The following is a 24,838-nucleotide window of genomic DNA, read 5'->3' on the forward strand; positions in this document are numbered from 1 at the left end:
GGGGCTGTTTGCAAAAAGAAAGTGTCATGGCCATTGCGCGCATCAGGCTTCCAGCAAACCTTGGAGGGGGGATGGGAAAACCCCCAACACTGGCCATTCTCTTCCTGCCTCTGTGTGTCGGCTGGCTTAAGGTCAGTTACGGCTATGCAGGAGCTTTCAACTGCACTGCGCAGTGCAGCAGCTCACAGCTTCTTCCCTCACATGTCCTTGCTCACACGCCTGTGGCCAGGCTGAGGGCACATAGATAGGGATTGGTGTCCAAAAGAAGCCCTTCCTGAAAATGGAAACTTTCACCAATTGTCCTGGTTGCAGCGTGGTGCCAGGCATGAGAAGGGCGTGTGGGTGGTGTTGATCCCCTGCGAATGGGGGTAAGACAGTGGGCCACTGCTCATCTTGTGGCTGCTGGGCCGTTCCTCCCCAAAGGCACCAGAGGGTGCAGAATCCCAAAAGGTGGCTTTGGTGCAGGGGACTGGCTTTGGGTGTCTTTGAGGAGCAATGTTGGGGCCTCTGCCACCACTGGCAGATGGCCAGGGGCTTCTGATGGGACTTGGCCCCTTTAAGTGGAAGGGAGGCTATGCTGCTGGCAGCGAGCGAACATCCCTGGCCCCGCCCATGTGACGGTGCCTGGCCCCTGTGCCTTGCAATCCTGATTGGTTCTGGCAGGCCTGTCTGTCACAGCCCTGCTGCCTTCCCAGAACACCTCCAAGGAAAGCAGCAGCTCAGTTACTGGGCATGCTGACGTGATTGCGGCCACTGACAGCCCCCCCCCCCAACTTTTCCTGCTGGCTGCCATGCAACCAAACCCCACAGGAAGTGGACTAGCGGTACCATAGTTACACTGTGGCGCAAAATCACCTCAGGATTGCTCTGTAAATGCCCCAGCCATATGTTCATTTGAGTTTTTCTCCCCAAGTTGCTGAAGGGTAGAGAAAATTGATCATTGCTGTAAAGGATTGACTTATCGATAGAATATAACTTTCAAGGGAAATCACTGATTGGCAATGTATGCTTTGGTACTCTAACTCGTCTTTGTTGAGTCTCATGTTGGAATTGTACTCATGATTGTTGTAATTTTTACACGGTTTATTTTTTGACTTGTTTCTGCTTGTGTGCCTTTTAAAAATATTTGTGTTGCGTGGCCTTGAGATAATGTGGAAATTAAACTGCCCTGACCTGTACTACTGCAAATAAAGTCCTCAAGCCAGCCAGCCAGCCAGTTTCCTTTTGGTATCTTTGAGAACAAAAACTGATTTATTTGGCTGGGTCATGTCTAAATTAGCCGTAATTAAAGTAACAGACCAAGTAAGATAATAGTGACAACCCAGGTGTTTGCCTGAATGGTATGTTGTATGTATTTGCTTATCTGATTCAGAATGCTGTGTCAGCTACTAGGTTGAAAGCTTTCAATTGTTAAGGTGTACATAATGTTGTTTAACTTCCTTGAAATGTGTGCTGAGTTTACCGTGTTTGTTACAACTTAAGTGAAACATAAGGAAGCCTTAGAATGCTAGAAATGAAATGAGAGCAGGAATTCTTCTGCAGATTTGACTTCCTACAGAGAGCCTGTCATGTGTACGATATTTCCCTGTGTTTGCTTCAGTGCAGTCCTTTATTCCCGCCTCCTCTGTCTCATGTTAGAAATATGGTCAGAGAATTTTAGAGTGCATTGTTCTCTTGAAACTCCTAATATGCAGAAAGCAGATGCTAATTCAAGTCATAAGGGATCTTTTGGATTGCAGGTAGTTGTGACATCTTGTAATAGTAAGTCCACATGGTGTGGTTAAATGAGGAATGTGATGGATTTTTGGTACAGTCGAACTTCTTTATTAATATTGAACTGAAGTTCGCTGGGTAACTTTAAACCAGTCACCCTCGCTGAACCAAACCTACCTCACAGGGTGACTGTGAACAAATGGAGTAGAGGAGAACTGTGTTTGTATGCCACTTGGGAGAAAAGCCAATTAGGGGGGAAAGTGGGATATAAATGCAGTGCCGTCTCAAGCAGAATTACACTCTCTTAAGCTCACTGACCAGTGGACTTAGAATGCTTAACTCTTGCTTAGGGTTGGCACTGTTACTTCGGGGGGGATTTGTTGGATGACTCACCTTGGAGGCTTACATTTCTTTTTCTAGTGTGACTGCTAGGTATCGTTTGTAGTTTGATGGACTTCATCTGGTGAGGCAGGAGGATGGGAACTTGTAATGCCACCAGGCTGGTGTCACATTGGGAAGGGGGGAGGCTGTTCATGCCAAGTTGCCTAGAGAAGCAGGAAGCAGCAAATCACTTTGCAAAGAACCTATGCAGCCTCACTGCCTCCCTAGTCTCTTGGTCACACTGGTCCTTCTGCAGTATTCTGAATTGTCACATATAAGCAATAGTCAGCTTTTTCCAAGTGTGGGATGGGCTATTTCATCTTACCATCTCCCATCAGCATGCAGAAGCAAAACTCTCTTCCCTCCTTTCTCCAAATGATGAGGCCCCGTAGGCAGTCTCCACAGAAACTGAGGCTGATCTGCTAGAAGAGGAGCAGAAAGAGAAGGTCTTAGGACAAAACCATCCAGTTTTAAAACTTGTTGCTGAAGATTGCAGTTTAATGTTGTGTGCTGCTGTCCGAGGAGTCAAAAATACCTTTGTAATTTTGTGACTGCCTATGTGACTTATTATGCATATAACACTGGAATTTCTAACCAATTTTTCCATTCACGTTGGGTGAACTTCCTTGCCACTTGAACAGTTGTAAACGACAATTACTATGACCCTGCAGTCTGTTGTTATCTTCATGATGTACTTTTTATTTCTGACTCTCTTAAAGCTACGTTTGTGTTTTACATTAACCTAAGTTATTTTATATTATATTAATGCTTATTGTTTCAGATACCTTTTTGGAGAGTTTAGAAACACTGCGCACAGTAAATGTTGAAAGAAATGGAAATATTGTTTATACCTGGAAGGTAAGACTAATGTTTTTATTTCAGAGACTGTGGTTATGATGCTGTGCATGCTTACTATGAAGGGAATTCAGCAGTGCATAGGATTGCAGCCTGGGTGTTCTATCAAGAAGTATGTACGTTCCTTTATTAATCCAATAATTTACATTTTGCTTTAAAATGGAAGATCTCTTTTAATTAAAAGTTTATTAGAGTTTTATTTCTTTGATAGCCAGTAGTTTACAAAACATTGATTTTTCAGACACTGCCTGCAGTACTTTTTTGGACTAGGCAAACATATTTTGTTCTATAGCATATTTTGGTATCTGAATTTTAAGTATATTTAGCTGGGTTATCTGCCTTCTGTTATCAAAATATTTCAAGATACTTGTCTATACAAATACCAGGTGATCTGTAATCCAACCTGTCATTTAGCTGAGTTTATTTCTTGCTCAATTTACTTATAAGTGAATAAATTGCATTCTCCCCATCAAAAGGCACTTGATATAGCATATGACACGCCATAAAAATTACTAAGAAAACTCAAGTAGATTTTTTTAAAAAAGACTTGAAAAGAGAAGTATCAGCATTTGTTAGTCAACCGCCCAGCTGGAAATGCCTTTTGGAACAGTAAGATTTTGACAGGATGACGGTCACAGAAACCGGCACTTCATGCTTCACTGGGCAAGGCATCCCCATGCATAAATGCCACAATGGAAAGGGCACGGCCCAGAATCCTCACATAAGAAAAAGGCAGGATGCAGAGTAAAGTCTCCCCTCTTGTCGCAGGAAAAAGGGAGCTTTAATAATACTAGAACACGGGGTCATCTGCTAAAGCTGGAGGGTGAGAGATTCAAAACATAAAAGGAAGTATTTTTCCCCACAACGCATAGTTAAATTGTGGAACTCCTTGCCCCAGGATGTGGTGATGGCTGCCAGCTTGGAGGGCTTTAAGAGGGGAGTGGACATATTCATTACTTTTGTCTTCTGAGTGTTCAGCAGTAATCCTGCTTTGGCAAAACTTCATCAGTGGTCGTTTCAAAACTACACAATTTTCTGCCAATAATGTGGTGTCATCTGCATATCTCAAATTGTTAATGTTCCACCAATTTTCACACCACCTTAATCTAAATCTAATCAATCTTTATGATATGTTCTACATACAGATTGAAGAGATAGGGAGAAAAAATATCCTTGTCTAACACCTTTGCCAATTGGAAACCATTCTCTTCATTTTCTGTCCTAACAAGAAGCCTCTTGTCCAGAGTATAGGTTGTGCATCAAAACAATCAAATGCTGTGGCACGCCTATTCTTTTTGTTGCATCAATGAGGGGGATTCACAAGCCTTGAAAAGTTATACTAGGGATGGTATTGAGAGAGAATTAAGTGTTCAAACGTTTTGTATAATTTTGTATTTATTCAACTAATTTCCTTTGCAGAGTACAAGGGGACACACCTATATCGGATTGTATGATCCCAACAGCCAAACAAATGAGGTAAGCCTAAAGAGCATATAGTAGAGAGCCACACTGAGTCTTCCCTGATTCCCAGATCAAGTTTTTTAATGTTTATGAAGAGTTTCAAAGGTAAATTTTTATTATTAGCCACTTTCCCACCAAAAGGTACACTACGAACTGCACAATTACATGCTTAAATTTCAAGCTAGAAACCGCTCTCCATAAATAAACCTGTATGTACATTCATATCCAGGAAACTTTCAGCCAAAGATTACAAAATAGCAGTACTGATCACTCCAAATTCCTTGCAGAAAATATTTTCTTTATAATTTTGGCTGAATGGCCTAGCAGTTTTTCCAGGTTTTGCTCTAGTAATGCCACTATGTAATAGGGGAAAGTCCTGTTCTTAGCACTCACAGAACAGAGTTTTGGAAGTTGTTCTTCCCTAAGGATCTTAACGGATATGAAGGACTTCATGTGGGAGAGATGGTGATTCTTTAAGGTACTTTTGGCCCAGACAGTGTTAGATTAGCATCTTGCATTGCGAGCACTGGTGTTACATTCTCTTTTATTTCTGTTAGTTGATGAGTGGCCATATTCTGGATGAGCTACAATTTTTTGAACCCTCTTCTGTGGTAAGTCTGTGTAGACTGTAGTCCATCAGAGTAGTTACCACGCAGCTGTTTCTCTTCCAAAGAGGATTCAGTTGGCAAACTAGATGTAACTTTTAAAAGCCTTCATGGGCAGTACTGCCAGTTCAGCATTTTAGAAGCAAACCTGTGGCCAAAATTGACCTTCGACCTGGTCCTCTGGCCAGGTGAATATGAACCTCTTTGGCTGTAGAAAAACTCTTCTGTAGCTAGAATGATCTGCAGCTGTTAGTCACACCTGCAACAGCCTTATGGGTAAACTGGACAGTACCACACCAGGCTACAGGTGGAAGTGCTCCCCTATGTTAAAAACTTTCTGCAAAACCCCCCCACAAAGGAACATTCACAGCTAGAATCCAATATCTGCAAGTGATGCAGTCCATTCTACCACATTTTCCTGCTTATGTCATCATGTAGATTATTTTGTCCTCATCCAGCCCATTCCTGTACACTGATCCTGTCTTGGCTGTGAAGCAGATGACAACAGAAAAAGTTGGGTCTCATCTCCATAAATAGTATATCCTTAAGGTATTGATATAAACAATCCAAATAAGAAGCAAGGGGCAGATAATCTGTAGAGGTCTGAGTTGGTCTAGCACGCTAGGTTAGTGATCTATGTTCTTTCTGCTGTTGTAGCACAGAAACACTTGATTCTGTGTGAATGCATAAGGAAACTAGTTTGAAAGGGGAATTGGGTTGGTGCTCCTAATTTTAACCGGCTTTATGGAGATTGAAGTGTCTTCATAATGCAGAGGGAAAGGATGAGAGTGGAGGTCTGTATTTTTAATCTTTTGAAATGCTACTATTTTTAAGCATTGGAAGAATTTGTTACACAATGTGTGCTAACTTAAGATATCTTTCCATAGCACCTATATACTTTTGAAAAAGATCTGCATGTGATCAGCTGTTCAGTTAACAATGAAAAGACATTGCTTGGTAAGCTCATTTCCGTTCCCACTAAAGTTCTGAAGACTTTGGGGCTCTTGATAGCTTGTACCCGATGGCTCATCCTGTAAACATCAGTGAACTATACGTGATACTATTTTGAAGACATACACTGTGATCTTTAAACATGAATGGACGGTCTCAGGTTTCTATGTATTTCCCCATATTGTTCACCCCCTTCAGTAAGATTTGTGCGGTTTAATACTTGCCACAGAAAATCTAAATATGTTTTTCAATTAATTAGCTGTCAGTTTTCTTCAGTCAACAAAAGAAGTAAGAGCAGATCTGCTGCTTCAACCAGGTACTTAAAACATTAAGATTCTCTTCTTTTGCATTTTTGGACATAACCTCCAGTAAGACTGTTATTGCCTTAATTATGCTTTTTTTCCTTGCAGTATCGAAATGCCTGACGCTGCTCATTGAAATTTGCCCAATTAATAATGTGAAAGTTTTAAAGGCTGTGGATAGCCGCATCAGAGTGCAAGTAAGCAAGCTATTTGATCTGAACTTACCGGTAATAAGGAAAAATCATTAGGGATTTAGTTATAGTTTGTTCAGGTGCCTTGTTATATTTGAAAATTTTGTCTGTTTTGATTTTGACATTAAACTACTTTGAACTACATAACAAGGAACTGATAATGTTCCAATAAAAAGAGCATTGTTATTCTGTCAGACTTACACAGTTGATCATTAGCCAGTTGAGTTTAATCAGCAAAGCTTTATCCTGCCCGTTATCTATGCACAATTTCCTTTTACAGTTTCTATATCCAGTTGCAGAAACACACGCTTTCCCAGAGAGTTGTCTCTTACTTATTTCAGAAGATGAATGTAAGCGTATTTTAAAATTACATTTTAATGGCATGTTTCACAAGCTGACTTCTAATGCTGCCTAGTTTATTAGAAATAGGTATGGGGGGGTCATATGTATTTCCTGTCCCATCTCAATCCTGATTTAGGGTATGAGAAAAGGTTTGAAATATCAGTGTTTGTGCAAAGAATAAGTGTGGTTTAATGATGTGCTTGCACCTAGCTAGCTCTGGGGCGACAGCAAGGTTCCTAAAAGAACTTGGTGGTTCTGGGATTTCCTCCTCCTCCTCTCCCCTGCTAAAACCTCCAGTGTTCTTTCAAAGAGCATGGAATTCTGTAGATGAAGCAAGCCTGCAGCCCAGGAAAAGATCATGGGCGGATCCTTATGAATGCATTGGTGCTGTCAAGCAACTTTATTTGAAAAGCTTAGCCTTTGTATTGGTTCTGATTTCATAACCATTTTTGTTGTTCTGTTCAAATAAGCTTTACAAATTGCTGGAACTAAGAGGTTCTTGATGATAATATGTAGTTTTTATATAGTCACTTCTGCCTGGAGTTTTACAGGATTGTCACCATTTGACTCACACCTAGTCAGCTGTGATGGTCCTGCAGACACTGGGTATAAGAGAATTGCCAGCTCCCGTTGACGTGCAAGAATTTTGTAGATACAAGTTGTTTAAAACTCAACAAAACTTTGGAAACAGATTGATATGGTAGTTGTGGCTAGTTTGGTGGCAGGGGGGAGATGGAGGAGTTCCTTTTTGGCATGTGCAAGTCTTTCTGTAATTTTTATCGAACAAAAAACTCCCCAGCCTAACTAATTCTAAAGAAACAAAAGGGGAAAGTCTCTGCTCCCAAGCTTTGCAGTCTTAAGGTGTCATGCCTCCCTGGCGCCGCCGTCGCCTTCGGGGTCTCTGCCCTGGAGGTGGGTCTGACCGGAGGAGCCTCCTCGGCCTCAGACCAGTCCGAGGGGGAATCAGAACTCGCCTCCCCCTCGGATGCAGCCAGGTTGCTCCAGGTTAGCTCAGCCCTTGCCCCCTGTAGCTGCTGCTCCTCCCCGGCCCAGGCTCCTCTCTGGCCTTATATCCCCTCCAGGCCAGAGAGGCCCCGCCCCTTCCTCCCTCAAGGCCCGCCCCCGAATCCCCAAATAAGGGCCCACACCGGGCCAGGTGGCCGGCCTTCACATGGGGAGCCGGCGTGCGCTCCCCGGCCCCGCCCGCGCCCTTCCCGCGGCTCAGCTGTTGAGCGGGTAGGGCTGCGGGCGCGCGGGCCGGCGCCGCCGCGGCCGGCGCTGCGGCTGGGCCGTTCGGGCCGGTTTTTCCCCCGGGCCCCAAGGCTGCAGCCGGGGCGGAGGTCCGGCCGTCGGCGGGGTGGCCTGCCGTGCCGGCGGGTCCCCCCCCCACCCCCGGTGAGTGGGATCCCTTCCCCCCGGGGGGGAGACCTGGAACGGCCCGGGCGACGCGGGGAGGGGCTTGTCCCGGGACATAAGGGTATATGCATGAGTCCTTTGCTTCACCATAAATGACTTTTGCCAAATTAACAGTATTTAAAAGATATCACTTGGACTGCAATCCTGAACATTTGACACTGTCTTCCTAGCCTGGCATCTCCAGTACATGAGGCCTTGGAATGCAGCATCCTATCTGCACAACTGCAGCTTTGCAAAATTTGCTGATATGCCCACCTTGTACCACTTCATGCCAGCCCTGTGTGCAAATATCATGGTACAAATATTTGGCAATGAAGTGTTAATTGTTTAGAAGTGAAACGAGCCTTAAAAGGTGTGTGTGGGTGAGAGAATTCTTAAGAAAAGACGCTGACTTAGTTTTTTGTATTTTACAGATGTTGAAAAATTTAATATCAGAGTTGTCAAAGAAGGAAACTCGGCAGTAAGAAATTTTGAAAACACTTTTATTAATGCTTTTGTTCAGGGCCAATGATAGGGGCGAGGTGGAGATGGGCAGCACAATCTGGGAGGGGGCAGCAGCTCTGGGGACGGCACAGCAACAGTGGGCCTAGAAAGGAGCCACGTTGACCCGGGGAGTGTGCTCCCGGGGAAGGGGTCTGCCAGGTACTCATAGGCAGACTCTGTTCCCCATCTGCACTGCTGACAGGCCCCCTCCCCAAACAGAAGGTGTGGGTATGGAGGGTTCTGTCGTTCACATATGAAGGGGTTCCCTGACTAGGAGAAGGGGCAGCAGCGCTTCCTGTGTTTGGAACTCCAGCGCCCTGCAAAAGTATCCTGGGTCATCAATATAGCTGTATAGGTCACCGGGCACCAGCCTGATGCACCAGTTATAAACACTGCAAAGAAATCAGTCACCCGGGAGGGTCCCGGGAATTGCACATCTGATCAGATGACGATTCCCTCGACGGGGCAGGTCCTGGGCCCTGAGAATGGGTCCTCCAAGCTAAGATGACACCAAGCCTGGGCATGGGTGGCCCAAGCAGGCCCTGAGCTCCCGGCCTGGTGCCCCTTCCCACACAGGCTGGCTGAACCTACCTCCTGGGCAACTCCCCCAGGCAGAGCGGCTGGTTGGCTGTGGATATTGACATGGGACTCACCTGCCACTGCAGCGATCCCAGCAACCCCAGCCTGTCCCAGGCAGGCCATCCCCATATGCAAATGTCAAGAGGGGCCTCTGGGAGAGGGAGGATCCCGGCTGGTGGAGGCCAGCCCTTGGCGGTCAATCCATCCAGTGGCCCCTGGCATGGGTGCAAGGAAACTTTATTGAGGCGGCAGCCGTCTCCAAATCACTGCCACTGTCTTGGCCACTGACCAGCCTAGCTCCGTTCCACGGATGCTCGGCATGGTGCCTATTGTGCAGTAGCTGCAGGCTCATCTGGCACCGACCACGGCAGCTCCCTCCCATGCTGGATGCCCAGAGTCACTCAGTTTTGCAAATGCGACGGGTGGAGCATCTGTTAAGGATAAGCGGCAACAGCACATGAGGTGTCAGCTGCAGCGGGAGGGCTGCCTGCTGAATGCTTGTGTCGGGTGACAGTGTGTCCTGTGGTCCGGTCTAGCTATCTCGGGAGCCAGGTCAGTAGCACCTGTGCCTCTCTGGCCCCACAGCTCCCCCTGTGGAGCTGTGGTTACCCCCCTTTGGATTGCTCTGAAAGACATAGCTTTGGTTTTGTTTTTTTGTATTGGTTATTTTCTATAGAGCATAGTTAGTTTGCCTGGATTTTATGGAAAACTTATCGGTAGTGTGGCTGGTAGAGTATAATACAAATTTGCCTCTGCTAAATTGGTCTAAGCTCAATCCTTTGAGGCTTACTTGTTCATAATAGCTTAGTAACATTTGCAGACAGATTGTCTGTGGATGTCAATGTCAGTCCTTTCTGGGGAGCGGGAGACCCTTCCCCACCATACTGGAATTTCTATAATCTACTGGTAGGATTTTCCAGTTCAGTTGTGGAGGGCTACATACAACTCACTCCTGGTCTTACTTCCCAAAACCTCTACAAATGTCATATCCTCTGGTAAGGTCCCAAGATATTTGGTATTTTACCCCCCTTTTATCTAATTAGCTTTTTTTCTTTTCTTTTTTAGGTGATTGAAAATTACAGCCACCTCCCAAAAGAGAAAATTGCTGATGACTTCATTTGGATCCAGTGGGATACACTAGAACAAAGACTATTCTACATTGTCCCAAAGGTTGAAAATATTAAATATTCCTTTAATCGCATTTTGTTTTCATTCAAAACTTGGAACTTAAATAATTGTATTGCTTTAAGTATTGATTGTATTGATTAATAACAGACAGATAATAATAATAACTAAGTGCAAAAGCTTTTATTAGGAAAAACCAAAGTAACACCAAATAGTGGGGGTTACCGCACTTTGTATTCCCAGCAATGTATTAAGAGTTTGAAAATGGTATAAAAAACATTGCTTTAAAAGGGTTTTTGGATACCACGGCTTATAAATGGTTGGAAGACGTCTTCACAGCTAAAGGGGCCAAACAAAGTGCGAACAGTATTTTTTATTAGGTTTTCAAACTCTTAATACATCACTGGGAATACAAGTGCGGTAACCCCCAGTGTGCAATTGTTTGTGTTGTCCAGAACCCTTCTTCAGGCGATGTTATGGTGGTTTAAAAGAGGGAGTAGTGGGAAAAAGATGTTTCAAACTCTGATCTTAAACCTGCATTCTTTGTGGAATGGAAGGGAGATAAACTGGGTCTGGGGGAGGGTTGATATTAGACTTCACCTTTTGTCAATTCCCAGAAGACCAGCTGGAGGAAAGCGTACCTTTTGGTCTTCTGGGAGTTAACAAACTGGAAGGAGATGACCTTTGAGGTGACTCTGCTTGTGAGTTTTTTGTGCTTGTACCACCTAAGCAATATTTGGTTCTCTATTGACTCTTTAGTTACTATATCACCCAACGTTCATCTCCAGTATTGTTACTGTAATGACTGGATGTGTTTTCCCAATTGTTAATTGGAGGCTGCCATTGTTCCTCCCTATTCCCAGAAGTCTACATGTGCAATGTGATACCAGCTTCACTTAGCACCACTATCTGCATTCTACACAGGAAGAGGCCTTAAGATCAAGGGCTTGAAACATCTCTCCCCCCCCCCCCCAATCCCCAAGTATGTTAACATCCTGCCCTATGAAGAACTCTGGAGAACTAGAAAGCCTGCCTACTGTCTTTGTATTTTTGTGGTTGATTCAAATGAGGGGGTATTACATAGCTTTTGTAAATGGATTCTGCTTTGGACCAATGCAGCTATCTCTAGATTGTGTACACAGACACTAGTTTTTTGTATTATTGAATTGCGTATTCCAGAGATCTGGAATTGTAGAGCTGAACCCTCCCATAAGTGTCCATTAGTAAAGTTTGAATTAGTAAAGTTTGAAGGAATCTTATAAAACAGCGTCTTTCAGGGGGGGGAAGGCAGAAGAAGAAGAGTTGGTTTTTATATGCCGACTTTCTCTACCACTTAAGGAAGAATCAAACCGGCTTACAAGGCGATTCCAAGCTGCTTTGAGACTCCTTGAAGGTAGAGAAAAGCGGGGTATAAAAACCAACTCTTCTTCCAAGTGTATTCAGCAATAGTGTATGTTCCAGGATCACTGAATAACTGTGGGACAATTAATCTATGTGAAATGATCCTGAATACGCACACTAGAAATTGGCTAGTAGGTCACATTTTAGTTTCTGTCCATCCCTGGCCAGCAAACCATATTGATGTATTAATTCCTTCAATGTGTGAAGCTGCCTTATCCTGAGTCAGACTATTGCTCTGTCAATGTCAACATTGTCTGCTTTGGCTGAGAGCAGCTCTCTAAGGTCTGAGGGAGAAGGTCTTCCATATCTACCTGATACCCTTTATCTGGAGATGCTGGTGATTGAACCTTGGACCTTCTGCATGCAGTGAGGATGCTCTACCACTGAGCTACAGCTCCTCCTTGGTTTTGCTGTGCCTCACTAGTGCCATGGAAAGGGATCTATGCAGAACAGGCAGGGGAGGACAGGCCCACTGCAGAATCTTCTAGGCTCCCTTGCCCCTAAAAGCCCCTCGAAACATCTTGGTGGTTTCAAGGAAGAGGAGCTGATGGAGAGTTTGCCTTGTAGGGAAGCAGGTTTCTTTTGCTGCATAGAGCACTTCAAAACAAGGAACGCAACCACTATCTTCATAACTGCTGTTGCTACAGGATGGTGTGATTCATCTTTCTCAAAACAATGAATTGAAATGTTTTGGTGTAGCCTTTATTTTGTCCTGATTTTTGTTATCACTGTTGCTAAACTCCAACGAATGCAAATTTGTGCAAGCCCCCAGACTCCTGAGCAATTAAGATCTTGTTGCAAAATAAATGCAGCAATGTGGAAATAAGTCATACAACTACTGTATTTACTTGAAAGGAAGATGACCCTGAATGTAAGACAAATCCCCTTCCAAAAATGTTATGTATGGCAAATTTTTATTACTGGAGATAACTGTATTTTGTATGCTAATGTAATATGAGCCCCTCCCTTTTTGATAGGGAAAAACTAGTCTTGCATTTGGATAAATGCAGTATTCTGAGTTTTCAGGAGACCACTGGAGTTTAAAGTGTCTGTGCCAAGAGGTAATGGGAAGTAGCTTTGAAACCCATTAAAAAGGTTCCTTTTATGAAATAGAACAGTTTTGTGGTAAGCAAAACCTGAAGCCTTTGCAGACGGAAAGTAGATAGTCTGGGGCAGGAAGGAAGTGTGTAGCATAGCTCTGCTGTGGTGAGTTTTTTAAAGAGTTTGTGTGTGACTGTTTCCTTTGTCTAGCTTGCTTCAGAATAGAAAGGGTCAAATCTCTTATCACGAAGGTCAGAACTACGAGTTTCAAGAGAAATGGGGGGGGGGGTCCTAACCCTGTGTTTACCTGTATAACAGTAACGTGGACATTTGCCAGATGGTGAAGAGGATTGAGAACTCCCCTCATTTTGACACCCTACCTCACAGATCCTCTCTGCAGTGGTTCTTAACTTGTCTGCTTTTTCTCGGTCAGGCTCACTATGGATTTCAGGTCCTTGTTGGGAGGAAGTCATTTGCAGCAGACAATTAGTAGGCACAGAAGCAGTTATGTACCTTCCCTCTTACCTGCCAATACTCCCCAGCCAAGTGCCCCCCATGTGCATGCTTGTGGTTGGGACTGCATGTATCCTAAAATAACATCTCGTTCCACATTAACAATCTAAATGTATAGATTGCTGTGTTTCTCTTAATAATCTTCTTTATGTTATAGAGATCAGGGGACATATTAAACTGTGTCCAGTTTTATCCTGATAAAAGCTCTACATTGATAGTAAGTTGTCCAGATTTTACTTGTGTAATTCTAAATACTCAGTGAAAACTTTGAAGTGCATTCATTTATACATTTAGGGCTGAATCCTGCTCAGAACTACTTCTACCTTTTAGACTACTAATGTTGAACTTAGGGGCATATTTGGCACAAATAGTTGGGCCACAGGTATCATAAATGATCAAAATTACAATATTTAATGTAGTATTAATAGCAGTAATTATTACAACTTAATTACTAATCATGTCATTAGGATGGATCCTGCCATTACACTGAGCAAAGTTTGAAGCCTTTCCCCATCATTAGGAGCTTTCCCCAACTAAAGTAGCTCTTCATCCAACAGAAGAGACACTTCAGTTGGAGGAAGGTTCCTTGGGCAATATTAATGTTTAATGACACTGCTACGTAAAACCCTGAACATCTGGATGCATGCATTTGTGCTGCATGGTTTCTTCACACCTGATGACTTTCAGGCGTATGTGTGGCCCATCTCTATTGAAAATGACCATGTTTGAAGAAGAGTGCTCATGGATTTCTTGATTATAAGGATGGGCTACTTGAAAAGCGCAGTGTTAAATACTGAAGCAGTAAAGATACTAATGGCATGGCAACAGAAATCAAAAGATCTGCCGTCAATCAGCAATAGTCAGATTGTGTCCTCTTTCATTGGGATATGTGTTTTGCATAGTGAGTGGGCAGGCATTTTCAGTGCTAGTCCCACAGCCATGAAATAGCCTTCCAGAGAAGGTCTGCCACCTCTCTTCAATGTTTTTTTAGAAAGGCCCATAAGATGGGGGACCAAGAACCTCTGCGCTCTGCTTCCCCGTGTTACGGGGAAGCATTTTTCTTTCCTGCTGGCAGCTTCTGATGTGTAATTGTTTTCTTTTTCGGACATATAATGTGTTTAGTTAACGAATGTTTTAAAATACAGAAGTCTTGCATTTGAGATAATGTGGTCTAAATAGCCCCAACTGGATCAGTTGCCTAAATGCTCTGCTACATTAAAGTATAATGCATATTCACTGCTGCTGAATAACACACAACAGCATTATTTCTTTGTTTTTCTGTAGCTTGAAGTACCTTTAGAGATCTCCCTGACTGAAGTAGGATTAAAGTGAGTGATTGGTTTTGTTTTTTTATTTACTTCATTTATACCCCACCTTTCTTCCTAATGGGGACGCAAAGGAGCTTACTTCATTCTCCATTTTTTCTGCACAACAGCAAATCTGTGAGGTAGGTAAGTTTGAGAGTGTACTGAACCAAGATCACCCAGCAAGCTTCCATAGCAGAGTTGGGATTTGAACCTGGTTCTCCCAGTTCCTAGTCTAACCCTAACCACTACACCATGCTGGCTCTCACTGGTTGGACAAGTTTTTTAGTTGAATTCACCCAGAAAGGTCTAAAATAAGATGTATCAATATATCCACTTCATCTGCTGCTACATGTACACTTCCTAGCTCCAGATCAATAGCAAAATGTCCTTGCCTAATGGGTAATTATTGTTACGGGTGTTTAGAAATTTAGACATGAGCTGACATGTCCTCTTTCTCTATTTAAGGAATCTGAGAGTGGAGACAGACATCCCTCTGAGCATTTGATATTTTTCATAGTTTGACTATGACCACAAGAAATTCCCCTATCAGGTTTTTTTATTTATTTTCAGAGAGCTACAGTACATGCATTACTATAATTTTGCTTATAATATTTAATAATAAGGGAATGAAACTCTCTCTTGCATTTAAAAGATTTTTCCTTATGTCCTAGAATTTATCCAGGATTGGTTAAACATCCCAGTACTGTTCTGATGTTTACCCCATGAAAATCTCCTCCCTTGAGATGTGTCAGTGCCCCACCCCACTATGTGGTTACACCGTTTCTTTCCAGCTTCCCACACTGTTCTAGGATTATTTGGATAATGGGTCCACATACAATTTGGGGTTGTCTTGCTGGCTCATCTTTGCCTTGTCATTGAGGGATTGATGTACTGTGCTCAGAATGATGATCAATTGAAGAATTCAGGAATTGGAATCAGATTATGGTTTCTATCAACATGTCCTGCCAGGAGGAGCTACTGGTGGGAAATGCTGCAGTGGACCACATATGTTATGGTCCAGAATGGTGTTCCTTCCTTCTTCAATGGTACATTATGTAATATTGACCAGACCTGCACTCATTAGCAAAGAACTACGCAAAGGCCATTCAAAGCACACACAGTGATTTAAGATTATTTCTGTGTCTTGCCGTCCCAGTTGTGTTTTAGAAAATGAATAAGCCCTTTTCTGTTCAGAAATATCCAAAGGCAGTTATTAATTGTTCCATGCTTTCCCAGATAACAACCTCATAATTCCTCCTACGAATTTATAATTCACTTAGATACATAAAAATATACATGTATTGGATAATGACTCTGCTTTATTTAAAGTTCATTTTCACAGATGCTTCACTGTTCTGGGTAAAGAAATAACTGGTTTCTCTTCTTAGACTTGTGAACTTGGAATGTGACTATTATCAAGGGCAAGAGACAGAACCTCAACCTTTGAATCTACAAGTTCTTACAAGTGAAAAAGGTAATTCATGCTTAAGACTAATGTGTGTTCCATTTCATTATGAATCCAGTTTACCAGGAACCTTTTTGCTTTTTACTTGCAGCTTAACTTTTTCTGTTTGCACCACCACACAGGGAACACCCCTTCCTTAATTACTGAGCTTAGATACTTAGGTCCAGATACCGGGGTACAAAACGCACAGGCATCCATTATGAATACTGTTTACATTTCTGATTTCTACACTGAAGTGTGTTGGGGGGAGGCACAATCCTCTTTCTTTCTAAGAGCAGCAGCTATTTCAATTAACATTTCATATTATAATTTACGTGGATCATATGTTAGGTACTTGGCTTACTTATACCCAAATTCTAAAGTATTATAAGAAGCAGTTCTGAAACCTCAGAATGCTGCAGTATGCATCTAAAATCAAATACACATTAGTAATTAAAAACTTCTCTCCGTTCACGGTTTGGAGGAAGTAGGCACATTTTGCTGTCCCAGGAAGGGGCTTCTCAAGTCTTCGGGTGGTTTCCTGTCACAAGAATTCCACCTCTTATGAGCTGCTTTGGTTTCAGAAATAAAAAGTATTATAAACATCTTTCTGTTTGTACACGTCGGCTTTCACAGTCAGAGTTCATCGGTTCTTGTAGGTTATCCGGGCTGTGTGACTGTGGTCTTGGTATTTTCTTTCCTGACGTTTCGCCAGCAGCTGTGGCAGGCATCTTCAGAGGAAGAACCGATGAACATTCCTAATGTTTTATCTATCCAGAATGTTTCAATTCAGTGAGCTTTACCACTTTTTATTATGGAGATGATTCTCTGTGTAGCTCTTGCGGCTGCTGCAACGTAGAGGGATTTTCACTGACAACAGAGCATCCACATAGTGGTTTTCCCTGTACTTTCCTTGCCTCAGCATTGCTCTCATTTCTGTTAAATCAGCAAAGGAAAGTAATTTATCCACCACTACACAGAAAGAGCAAGTGAGTGGGTTTTGCAGCTAGGAGTGGGAGGGGACAATAGCCCTCACTCTCATATACACAATTTGATATAATTTCTTGTTTAGTTAATATAACTGCTCTTTATTTTGTTCTTCTAGGAAACATGTGCATATGTTACTGTATTGCTCCTGTTAATCCTGGAGAAGTGGCTTATTCCGTGTTATATTTACATAAAGGTATAGTTAATGTATCTCATGTACCCTTAGCTAGTAGTCTGGAAATCATCCTACTGCTATGTATTTTTACATGTTTCCATCTCTTTTATCCTCAAATTTCATTATCTCTCTTTATATTTGTTTCTATTTTGTAATTAATTTCCCAACAGAATATATTTGTATTTGGTTCTGTAAAAGATCAAGTACAGTAGAGAAGAACGGTGGGAGGAACAGCTATCATTAGTTTGAACTGATCTAATTTTAAGAACTAAAAGCAACCAGCCAATTTATGAAGGGAACTCTCAGCTGGGGTGTGTGTGTGTAAGTAAATGTGTTTATTTTTGCATTCTTAGTTGTCTGCACTGTTCAAGATGAAGTTTTAGTGAGAATAGAGGTTTCTCTGTGCTGACAATATTGCCTTCACAAATTGGAAATGAATTTTTCAACCTTGTGTGCTAATGTATTGCTGGGAAATGTACTGCTGTAAGAAAGGGAAATGACTGTTAGTGGATAAGTCGTCTCTATGAAATGGATAATTGTTCCCTTTTAATATTATATCTGTTACCTTAACTGTAAAAATATGCTGTGGGATTATATAGAAAGGGGCACAAAAACCGAGATTATCTCATGCTAGGATGAAAAACAATTAAAAAGTGGTCTTTTATTCTGTGTCCCTAGAAAATAACTTTTCTGTGCATGAAATCTGGATCATATTTTTATATCAGATTCCCATGGGGCACTACTACCTATTCTTCATTTACACACTGCCTTTCTGCCCTGTGGGGATGCAGAGCGGTTTACATCATTCTCTTCTCCTCCATTTTACCCCTCAGAACAAGCCTATGAGGAATTTTAGGCTGAGAGTGTGTGGCTGACTCAAGGTCAGCTAGCAAGCTTCCATAGCAGAGTGGGATTCAAACTTGGGTTTCCCAGTTCCCAGGCCAACACTGTAACCACTGCACCACACTCTGTTTGAGGAATGACTCAAGTTTGCCATGTATCCATGTTTGGCTATGCTTAGTGGAACAGTTGGTAGAGAGAAAGTTGGCTTTAGTGCTGAAGTTATTTATTCCACTCTTGCCTGCAAGGCAAACTTCTCTAACATGAAGCTTCTGATGTGATGCAGGATACGTTGATTTATTACATGGGGGGAAATATAGGAATTTATTTGAGGATCTTTACTCCCTTGATAATTACAAAAGGTAGCTGGAATCTGTGATCTGCAAGTAGATGCCATCCTGATATTAAATGTGTTTCTGTAGCAGAATCAGGACTCTATACTGTGTTTCCTTGTTTGTGGAAGTTGTTTACAGCTGTGTTGGTTCAAAAGTAAAATCCAAAAAAACCAAGACTTCAATCTATATAATGTCTTTTATTAGGACCAACCCAACAGCACATTAATAGTGTAAGCTTTTGGTCTTAAGAAACAATGTGATGTGGTTTATTGGAATATGCCAGTCTTACTTTTTCAGAGATCTGTGTGTTTGACACTGGGTATGATACTAGTGGTATAAATAAGAACAGGTTTAAATGCAAGATCAATACATAGCCTAGATCATGGGTGTCAAACATAAGGCCTGAGGGCCAGATCCGGCCCCTTGAGAGCTCTTATCCGGCCTGTGAGCCAGCTGAGGCAGCCAACTCCCCCCCCCCCCACACACACACACTCTCAGTCTGGGCTGGTGAGGCATGGCCCGGCCCAACCGAGTGACATTTATGTCATATCCGGCCCTCATAACAATTGAGTTTGACACCCCTGGCCTAGATGATAGCACTTCTCTGACTGCCAATTTTTGTCCTATATTTTCAGAAATTGTGCTTAAAGCTGGAACTGTGTTTGTTGTACACTGAAACACCCCTCTCTGTCTCACCAGGTTATAGTAAAACATATACTGTTGCTTTGGAAAGAACGGATTCTTTGCAAGTGAAAGATCTAATATTTTTGAATTTAGGTAAGGTGAGAATAGCTTCAACCTCTCCTCTTGCTGCTTTACTATTAAGAATGATGGACCCAAGTACTAGAGGCAGTTCTCCTTCTCACAAGAGGAATGGGCATGTCTTTCTTTGTGTCACCTTGGCTTTAAAATTATTCAACTTGCTAAATAAGCAGCCTTCTGACCATTATCTCAGTTAGGGGAATAACTATCTTGAGTTGTTGGGAATCATGAGCTTCTTATATGCTTCTGGAGACAACGCAAATTCACAGGCTAGCTGTTTTCCTTTGTCATAGCCTGCAAGATTGTTATTGGTTTGTGTCTGGGGAGGTGCAGGCACAACTTTTTTTTTCTTGGTACAGTGAGCTGGGTTAAGAGTCAAAAAGCCTGTTGCACTTAACGTGTGTGTGTGTGTATGATACAGGTATGTTTTTTAAATCAGATTGTCCATCAGTGGAATATTTTGGATAGCTCAGTTCTTTCATGCTTAACTCATCTGTCAAATGAACTTGAGCTCTGAGGATAAACAGTGCTTAAAGCTTGACAATGCTTTGGTTTTGTTTTAAACCCCACAGATTATTATGTGGCTGTCTTCTTGCCTGGACACTTTCTGCATCTTGTCAACACTCAGTATCCTGACTTGATATGCTGTAACTTCTTTCTGACAGGTACAGTGGGACTTTCTTAACAATCAGTTCTGCAGCATCTGTTCATAATAAAAAATTGTTCACTGACCCTTGCTTTGCCTGGATGAGAATAAAAAGTTTGTGGACAATGGAAAGAATAAGCTGGAAAATCATCCCTTAAATCTTTGGTTCCTTTCATCCGTCTGCCATTTTCCAGTAAATTGGCAGAGAAGACCTTATTCTTTGTTTTAAAAGATTTTTAAATGCTGCTTGAGTCAATCAAGGTCTGAATAAACATAAGGTGTGAGTAAACATAATTTATTTTATATATTTATGTCCCACTATTTTGGAAAGAAAAAAAGCTCAAAGTCTTGGCCTGGTACCTTTGCTGAAAGAACAGGTGTGTGGTGAACAGCTGTGAGGAGGCATTGCAGAGATGCAGGTGTCATCATAGAAAAGGTCTTTTGGGTGGCCCCTTTACCTTGTCTCTGATGGGGGAGGAATTCTCAGTAGTTCAGCTTCGCATTTTCATGTGAGAGGAGGATGTGATACTAATTTGTTACTCTTAGTGGGCTGGTATTAGTATATATATATTAAATTTGGGATATGAGAGAAAGCAGATTTTTATCTTAGCTTGATCAGTCATGAAATATACATGAAACATTGATGTTTGCTACTGGTGCAACCCAGAGTTACACAGCGGAGAAGTGCTAACAGCTATTTGTGTGGGGCAGTGTATGTTAATACTGGGCAGGAAAGTAGTATGTATTCTGTATGACAGATCAGGTGTGTGCAGTAGGATAGAGGTTATCATGACAAATTTGGAACAATTCTTTGGAAACAAAAAGTCGAGATACAAACCCTGATCAATACCTGTGATGTGGTGTACATGTTCTCCCCGCCTCCATTTTGTGTTTACTACATAAACATTAGGTTTTGTTGAGTGCGTGTGGAATGGGCCAAGGATGCTTCATGGTAGATTGAGAATTTGAACCCAAATCTCCCAAATCAGCACCTTGCTGGTTTTCTGATAGTTTCTGTGAGTGCCTGTGTTACAGTATCCCATCTCTTGGTCACACTAAAGATGGACTGTATGTGGAGGACCCACTCCAGGTGGAAGACTGGACAAAAGGGAGCACTTGGCTGTGCTTTCATTCTTGGGCCAGAGGCAGTGGCGGACTGGCCATTGTGCTAGCTTGCCCGATGGCAAGTGGGCCCTGTGGGCCTCCTTAAACATTAGCCAATATGTTAAAAATAAAAATTAATAAAAATTAAATGATAGCCTGTAGACCCAGTCTGCCACTGGCCAGAGGTGCATTCTATGACTGGTATGGAGCCTTGTGGAAGTCAGCTTCTGGGTAGGGAGTTGGGAAGGAGGAGGAGCAGGGACTTAGGGTGGAAGAACTGATTAGGGAGATGGGGAGAAAGGGTAGAGGCACCCACCCTCTTAGAGGTGTAAAGGCCTTTGGAAAAACAAACTCGTATGATTTTGTCTTTCTTTTGGAATTAGTGAAATATTTAAGGCAAGGTTTTATTCAAATGCATAGCATGACTTTTATGTAAGACTACATCATTAATGATAATCCTATGTATACTATAGATGTATACAACATGTAATGAATAATCATGGCAACAATTAGTATGCTATGATATCATCAATGTTAATCCTATTAAAGGAGTTCAGCGTTATAAAGTTTCACTTGATATCCAGATATTCTGGAAGTTTTCATATTGTGATTGTGTGAATATTTCTGCCCAAATAATATGCTTGTTTTGTTTGCTACAAAATTTGTTTTCTACCTTTAATTTTTTTGAGGTGGCAAAAATTAATATATATGTGCTAAGGTAGCATAGGGTGTAGTAGCTTGTAATTCTCTTTCTCTCTCAAGTATTTTCTATATTTGTAATTGTTGTAGAAAATTAAGACATTTATACTTCTAAATTCCATAAATATGCCAAATAGTACAATTTTATATGCTAAGTTATAAATGACTTGTTTTATGCTGTTAAATCAGTGAAATAACTTCAGATTTGATAGGAAAGTAAGCATTGCATATATTTCAGGTTCTCTCAAGATTTCCATTTTTTCCATGGATAAAACTGGAAAAAAAATTTTCCCCATGGCTTCCAAATTTCTGGAAACTTTAAATCTCTATACCCTCATGATTTGATTAGCTTAACACTTCCTGTCACTCAGATGCTTCTCTTTATATCGCTTTGATCAGTTACCATAGATGAACAGCCTTTACACACAAACTTTGGTCAGGGAAGATTTTTTTGACCCCTCCCCACTTACATAACACAACTTGATGGTCACCTATAGGCAAAAAAAATCACAGCCTCTAGTAAATATTAGTCTCTCTCTCTTGGCTTTAGTAGCATTTGTAGTGCTTTGAAGTACATTGAACACAGGAATGTTAAAAGGCATTTGTTTACAAAATGGCCTCATTGAGATTCCTTGGTGCTGAAGAAGATTCCTATGGGTTACTGGATCATAAAGCAATCACATGCACATTACTTTTCTCCCTTCCTGCATATTCAGGTGAAGATGCAAAAATTAATGGATTGCACAAAAGCCCTATTGTTTCCCCTCTCAAATCAATGGTCTTGGATCTCAGCACAGGAAGAATGTTTACTCTTGAAATAAACAAGCAAGCACTGTTGCAATTCCTGTGGAACAGCAAGTTGGACAGTGACAGATTGGCCGCACTGCATTGTCTGCTGCTGCATGTTGGGAGCACAACGGAGATGGAAACTGAGGTAGGGGAGTGTTTTTCTTTTTGCCATGCAAAAGTGGGTGCCAACATATCTTTCAATATGAAAGCAAATACATCCCAATTTACTCTGGTCCCCAAGGGAAGTATGCCATGATCTGAAAGCAGTAGCCCACTCCAAAATAGTTTTGGATCTTTTCCTCTGCCCCATACAATATTTTAGCAGCTCAGCTTCAGAGGGAGCCTTTGGACTGTGTTTGTCAGGCTGCCCAAACAAGTGGGTCTCAATTCTAGCTGGGCAGGTACAAATTAGGAAGGTGCGAAAATCAGAAAACGTCTGAAGACTACCATTGTATCAGTAACACGTAAGAACTAAAATACAGTAGAAATAATTCAAGAAGATTAAAAGGAAGAAGATAAGAGAGCTAGGGCTGTTGGGGAAAAAAATCGGAAAAGTTCAGCTTCGGCAAAATTCGGCCCGTTTAAATTCGGGACGTGCTGAAGTCCGAACTCCCCCGCTTCAGATCCACGAACTTCGGCTTGTGATCCGGAGTTCGGGGGGAAATTTGCCAGCTGGAAGGCGCAGATCTGTTTAAAGGCCCCCCCGCGCACCTTCAGGGAAGCCCCCGTGAAGGCGCGCGGGGGGGACGACCCCGAATCTGCCGAATTTATTCGCCAAACACCCCGAAGTCGGGAATTCGGCTCCCCCGTTTCCCGCCTTTTTTTGAGTTCGGTTCGTCCCGAACTAAAAACCGCTGAATCTAGAAGCCTTACGGTTTGAAACCTAGTCTTGCCTACTGGCCATTTGGAACTGTGCAAGGGAATAGCTCTGGTATGTACTTTTCCTGTCCTTGGCCAGTGGGGGGATAGCATAGGTTACTTGGACCTGGGAAGCAAAGCACCTTGTTTTCCCAGCAGAAGACTGCTCTGTTAGCAATCAGTGTCCCAAGGTCACTCACTAACTTTCACAGAAAGCCCTTCGCAACACATATTAGCCAGTATTAGCTAGTGGTTAGAGTTTGGACTAGAATCAGGGATGCCCAGGTTCAAACCCCCTTTTTCCATGAAACTTATTGGTTGACCTTGGGCCAGTCGCGCTCTCTCTCTCAGCCTAACCTACTTCACTAGGTAGATGTGAGGATCAAATGGAGGATGGGATAACAATATGAACCTCCCCAAGCTCCTTGCTGACTATTTTTGTTTTCTTGTTCTCATAGATTATTAAGTGGATTTCTGAGAACATGTCAACTTGTATTACATTCGACCCTATACAGGAATTTATTTTTGGTAGGTATTGCTAGGACTGTTTGTCAGCCTAGAAGTAAGGAGGGCACCATGATTTAATTTTATTTATTTAAAATATTTATATCCTGCTCTTCTCCCGGTCAGTGAAGACTCTTTATATCCCACCTCATCCAGAGTTCTATGATAGCAATATTAAAATGAAATAAATCAATCTGTAAATTGAAAATGCCTTGTGTAAAAGAATGGTTCTGCGGACCGCATCGAATCCAGGGTTATGTCAGCACAATATGATTTCTGTACTTACACAATGCCTATTGAGAAGTGGTTGAAACTGATCTGTTTTAACGTCCTCTGTACATGTGAACACATGAATCTGCCTTATACTGAATCAGACCCTTGGTCCATCAAAATCAGTATTGTCTACTCAGACTGGCAGCAGCTCTCCAGGGTCTCAGGCAGAGGTCTTTCACCTACTTGTCTAGTCCCTTAAAATGGAGATGCGGGGGATCGAACCTGGGACCTTCTGCATGCAAAGCAGAGACTCTTCCACTGAGCCACCTTCCCTCCCATAAGCTAAAGAGGTGGTGTCCTGCCTAAGGCCCAGGGAAGCTCCAATGCATTTTCTATGCTAATATTAATTTTGTAACAAGAAGACAAAGTGTAGGGGGCATAAGACTGCTTGGAGAGAGCAAAAAACTGCAGACCAAACACACTGATCTGTAATATGTGATACCATCAGTAAATGCAGGCACTGAACTGTGATACCATCAGTAAATGCAGGTGCTGAATTTAGCTCTTTCAGTACATAAACACAACGGGCATTCTAGGGTGTGTGGATCCCTTGGTTATTATATATGTAATTTGTGGCCTGTATGAGACAGAAAAATATGTATGTAGTTTGCCTTGTCAATAGTAGATTCATGTGTCCATACTGTTGATAATAGGCAACCTAAATTATGTGTTGAAAAATACAGTCATTTCCTTCCCATGCATGCAGGCATGATGAAACTTTGTTCTCTAATATTTGAACCACAGAGCTGCATATGT

The 24,838-nt window shown here is 42.1% G+C and overlaps 1 protein-coding gene across 1 annotated transcript in view; it reads left to right on the top strand.

The window, feature by feature from the left end:
* GSAP (gamma-secretase activating protein) overlaps positions 1-24,838 on the top strand; it is a 61,717-nt gene that overhangs the window by 10,837 nt on the left and 26,042 nt on the right. The window contains exons 2-17 of the mRNA XM_056846473.1: positions 2,876-2,952; positions 4,369-4,425; positions 5,903-5,972; positions 6,226-6,282; positions 6,377-6,465; positions 6,740-6,809; positions 8,631-8,677; positions 10,345-10,449; positions 13,517-13,576; positions 14,644-14,687; positions 16,055-16,140; positions 17,216-17,293; positions 19,147-19,224; positions 19,782-19,874; positions 22,375-22,592; positions 23,764-23,833. Of these exons, the coding sequence (XP_056702451.1) occupies positions 2,876-2,952; positions 4,369-4,425; positions 5,903-5,972; positions 6,226-6,282; positions 6,377-6,465; positions 6,740-6,809; positions 8,631-8,677; positions 10,345-10,449; positions 13,517-13,576; positions 14,644-14,687; positions 16,055-16,140; positions 17,216-17,293; positions 19,147-19,224; positions 19,782-19,874; positions 22,375-22,592; positions 23,764-23,833 (1,299 nt within the window). The remainder of the gene's footprint in view (positions 1-2,875; positions 2,953-4,368; positions 4,426-5,902; positions 5,973-6,225; positions 6,283-6,376; positions 6,466-6,739; positions 6,810-8,630; positions 8,678-10,344; positions 10,450-13,516; positions 13,577-14,643; positions 14,688-16,054; positions 16,141-17,215; positions 17,294-19,146; positions 19,225-19,781; positions 19,875-22,374; positions 22,593-23,763; positions 23,834-24,838) is intronic.

Source organism: Euleptes europaea, chromosome 3 (genome assembly GCF_029931775.1).
Source record: "Euleptes europaea isolate rEulEur1 chromosome 3, rEulEur1.hap1, whole genome shotgun sequence".
Taxonomy (NCBI): Eukaryota; Metazoa; Chordata; class Lepidosauria; order Squamata; family Sphaerodactylidae; genus Euleptes; species Euleptes europaea.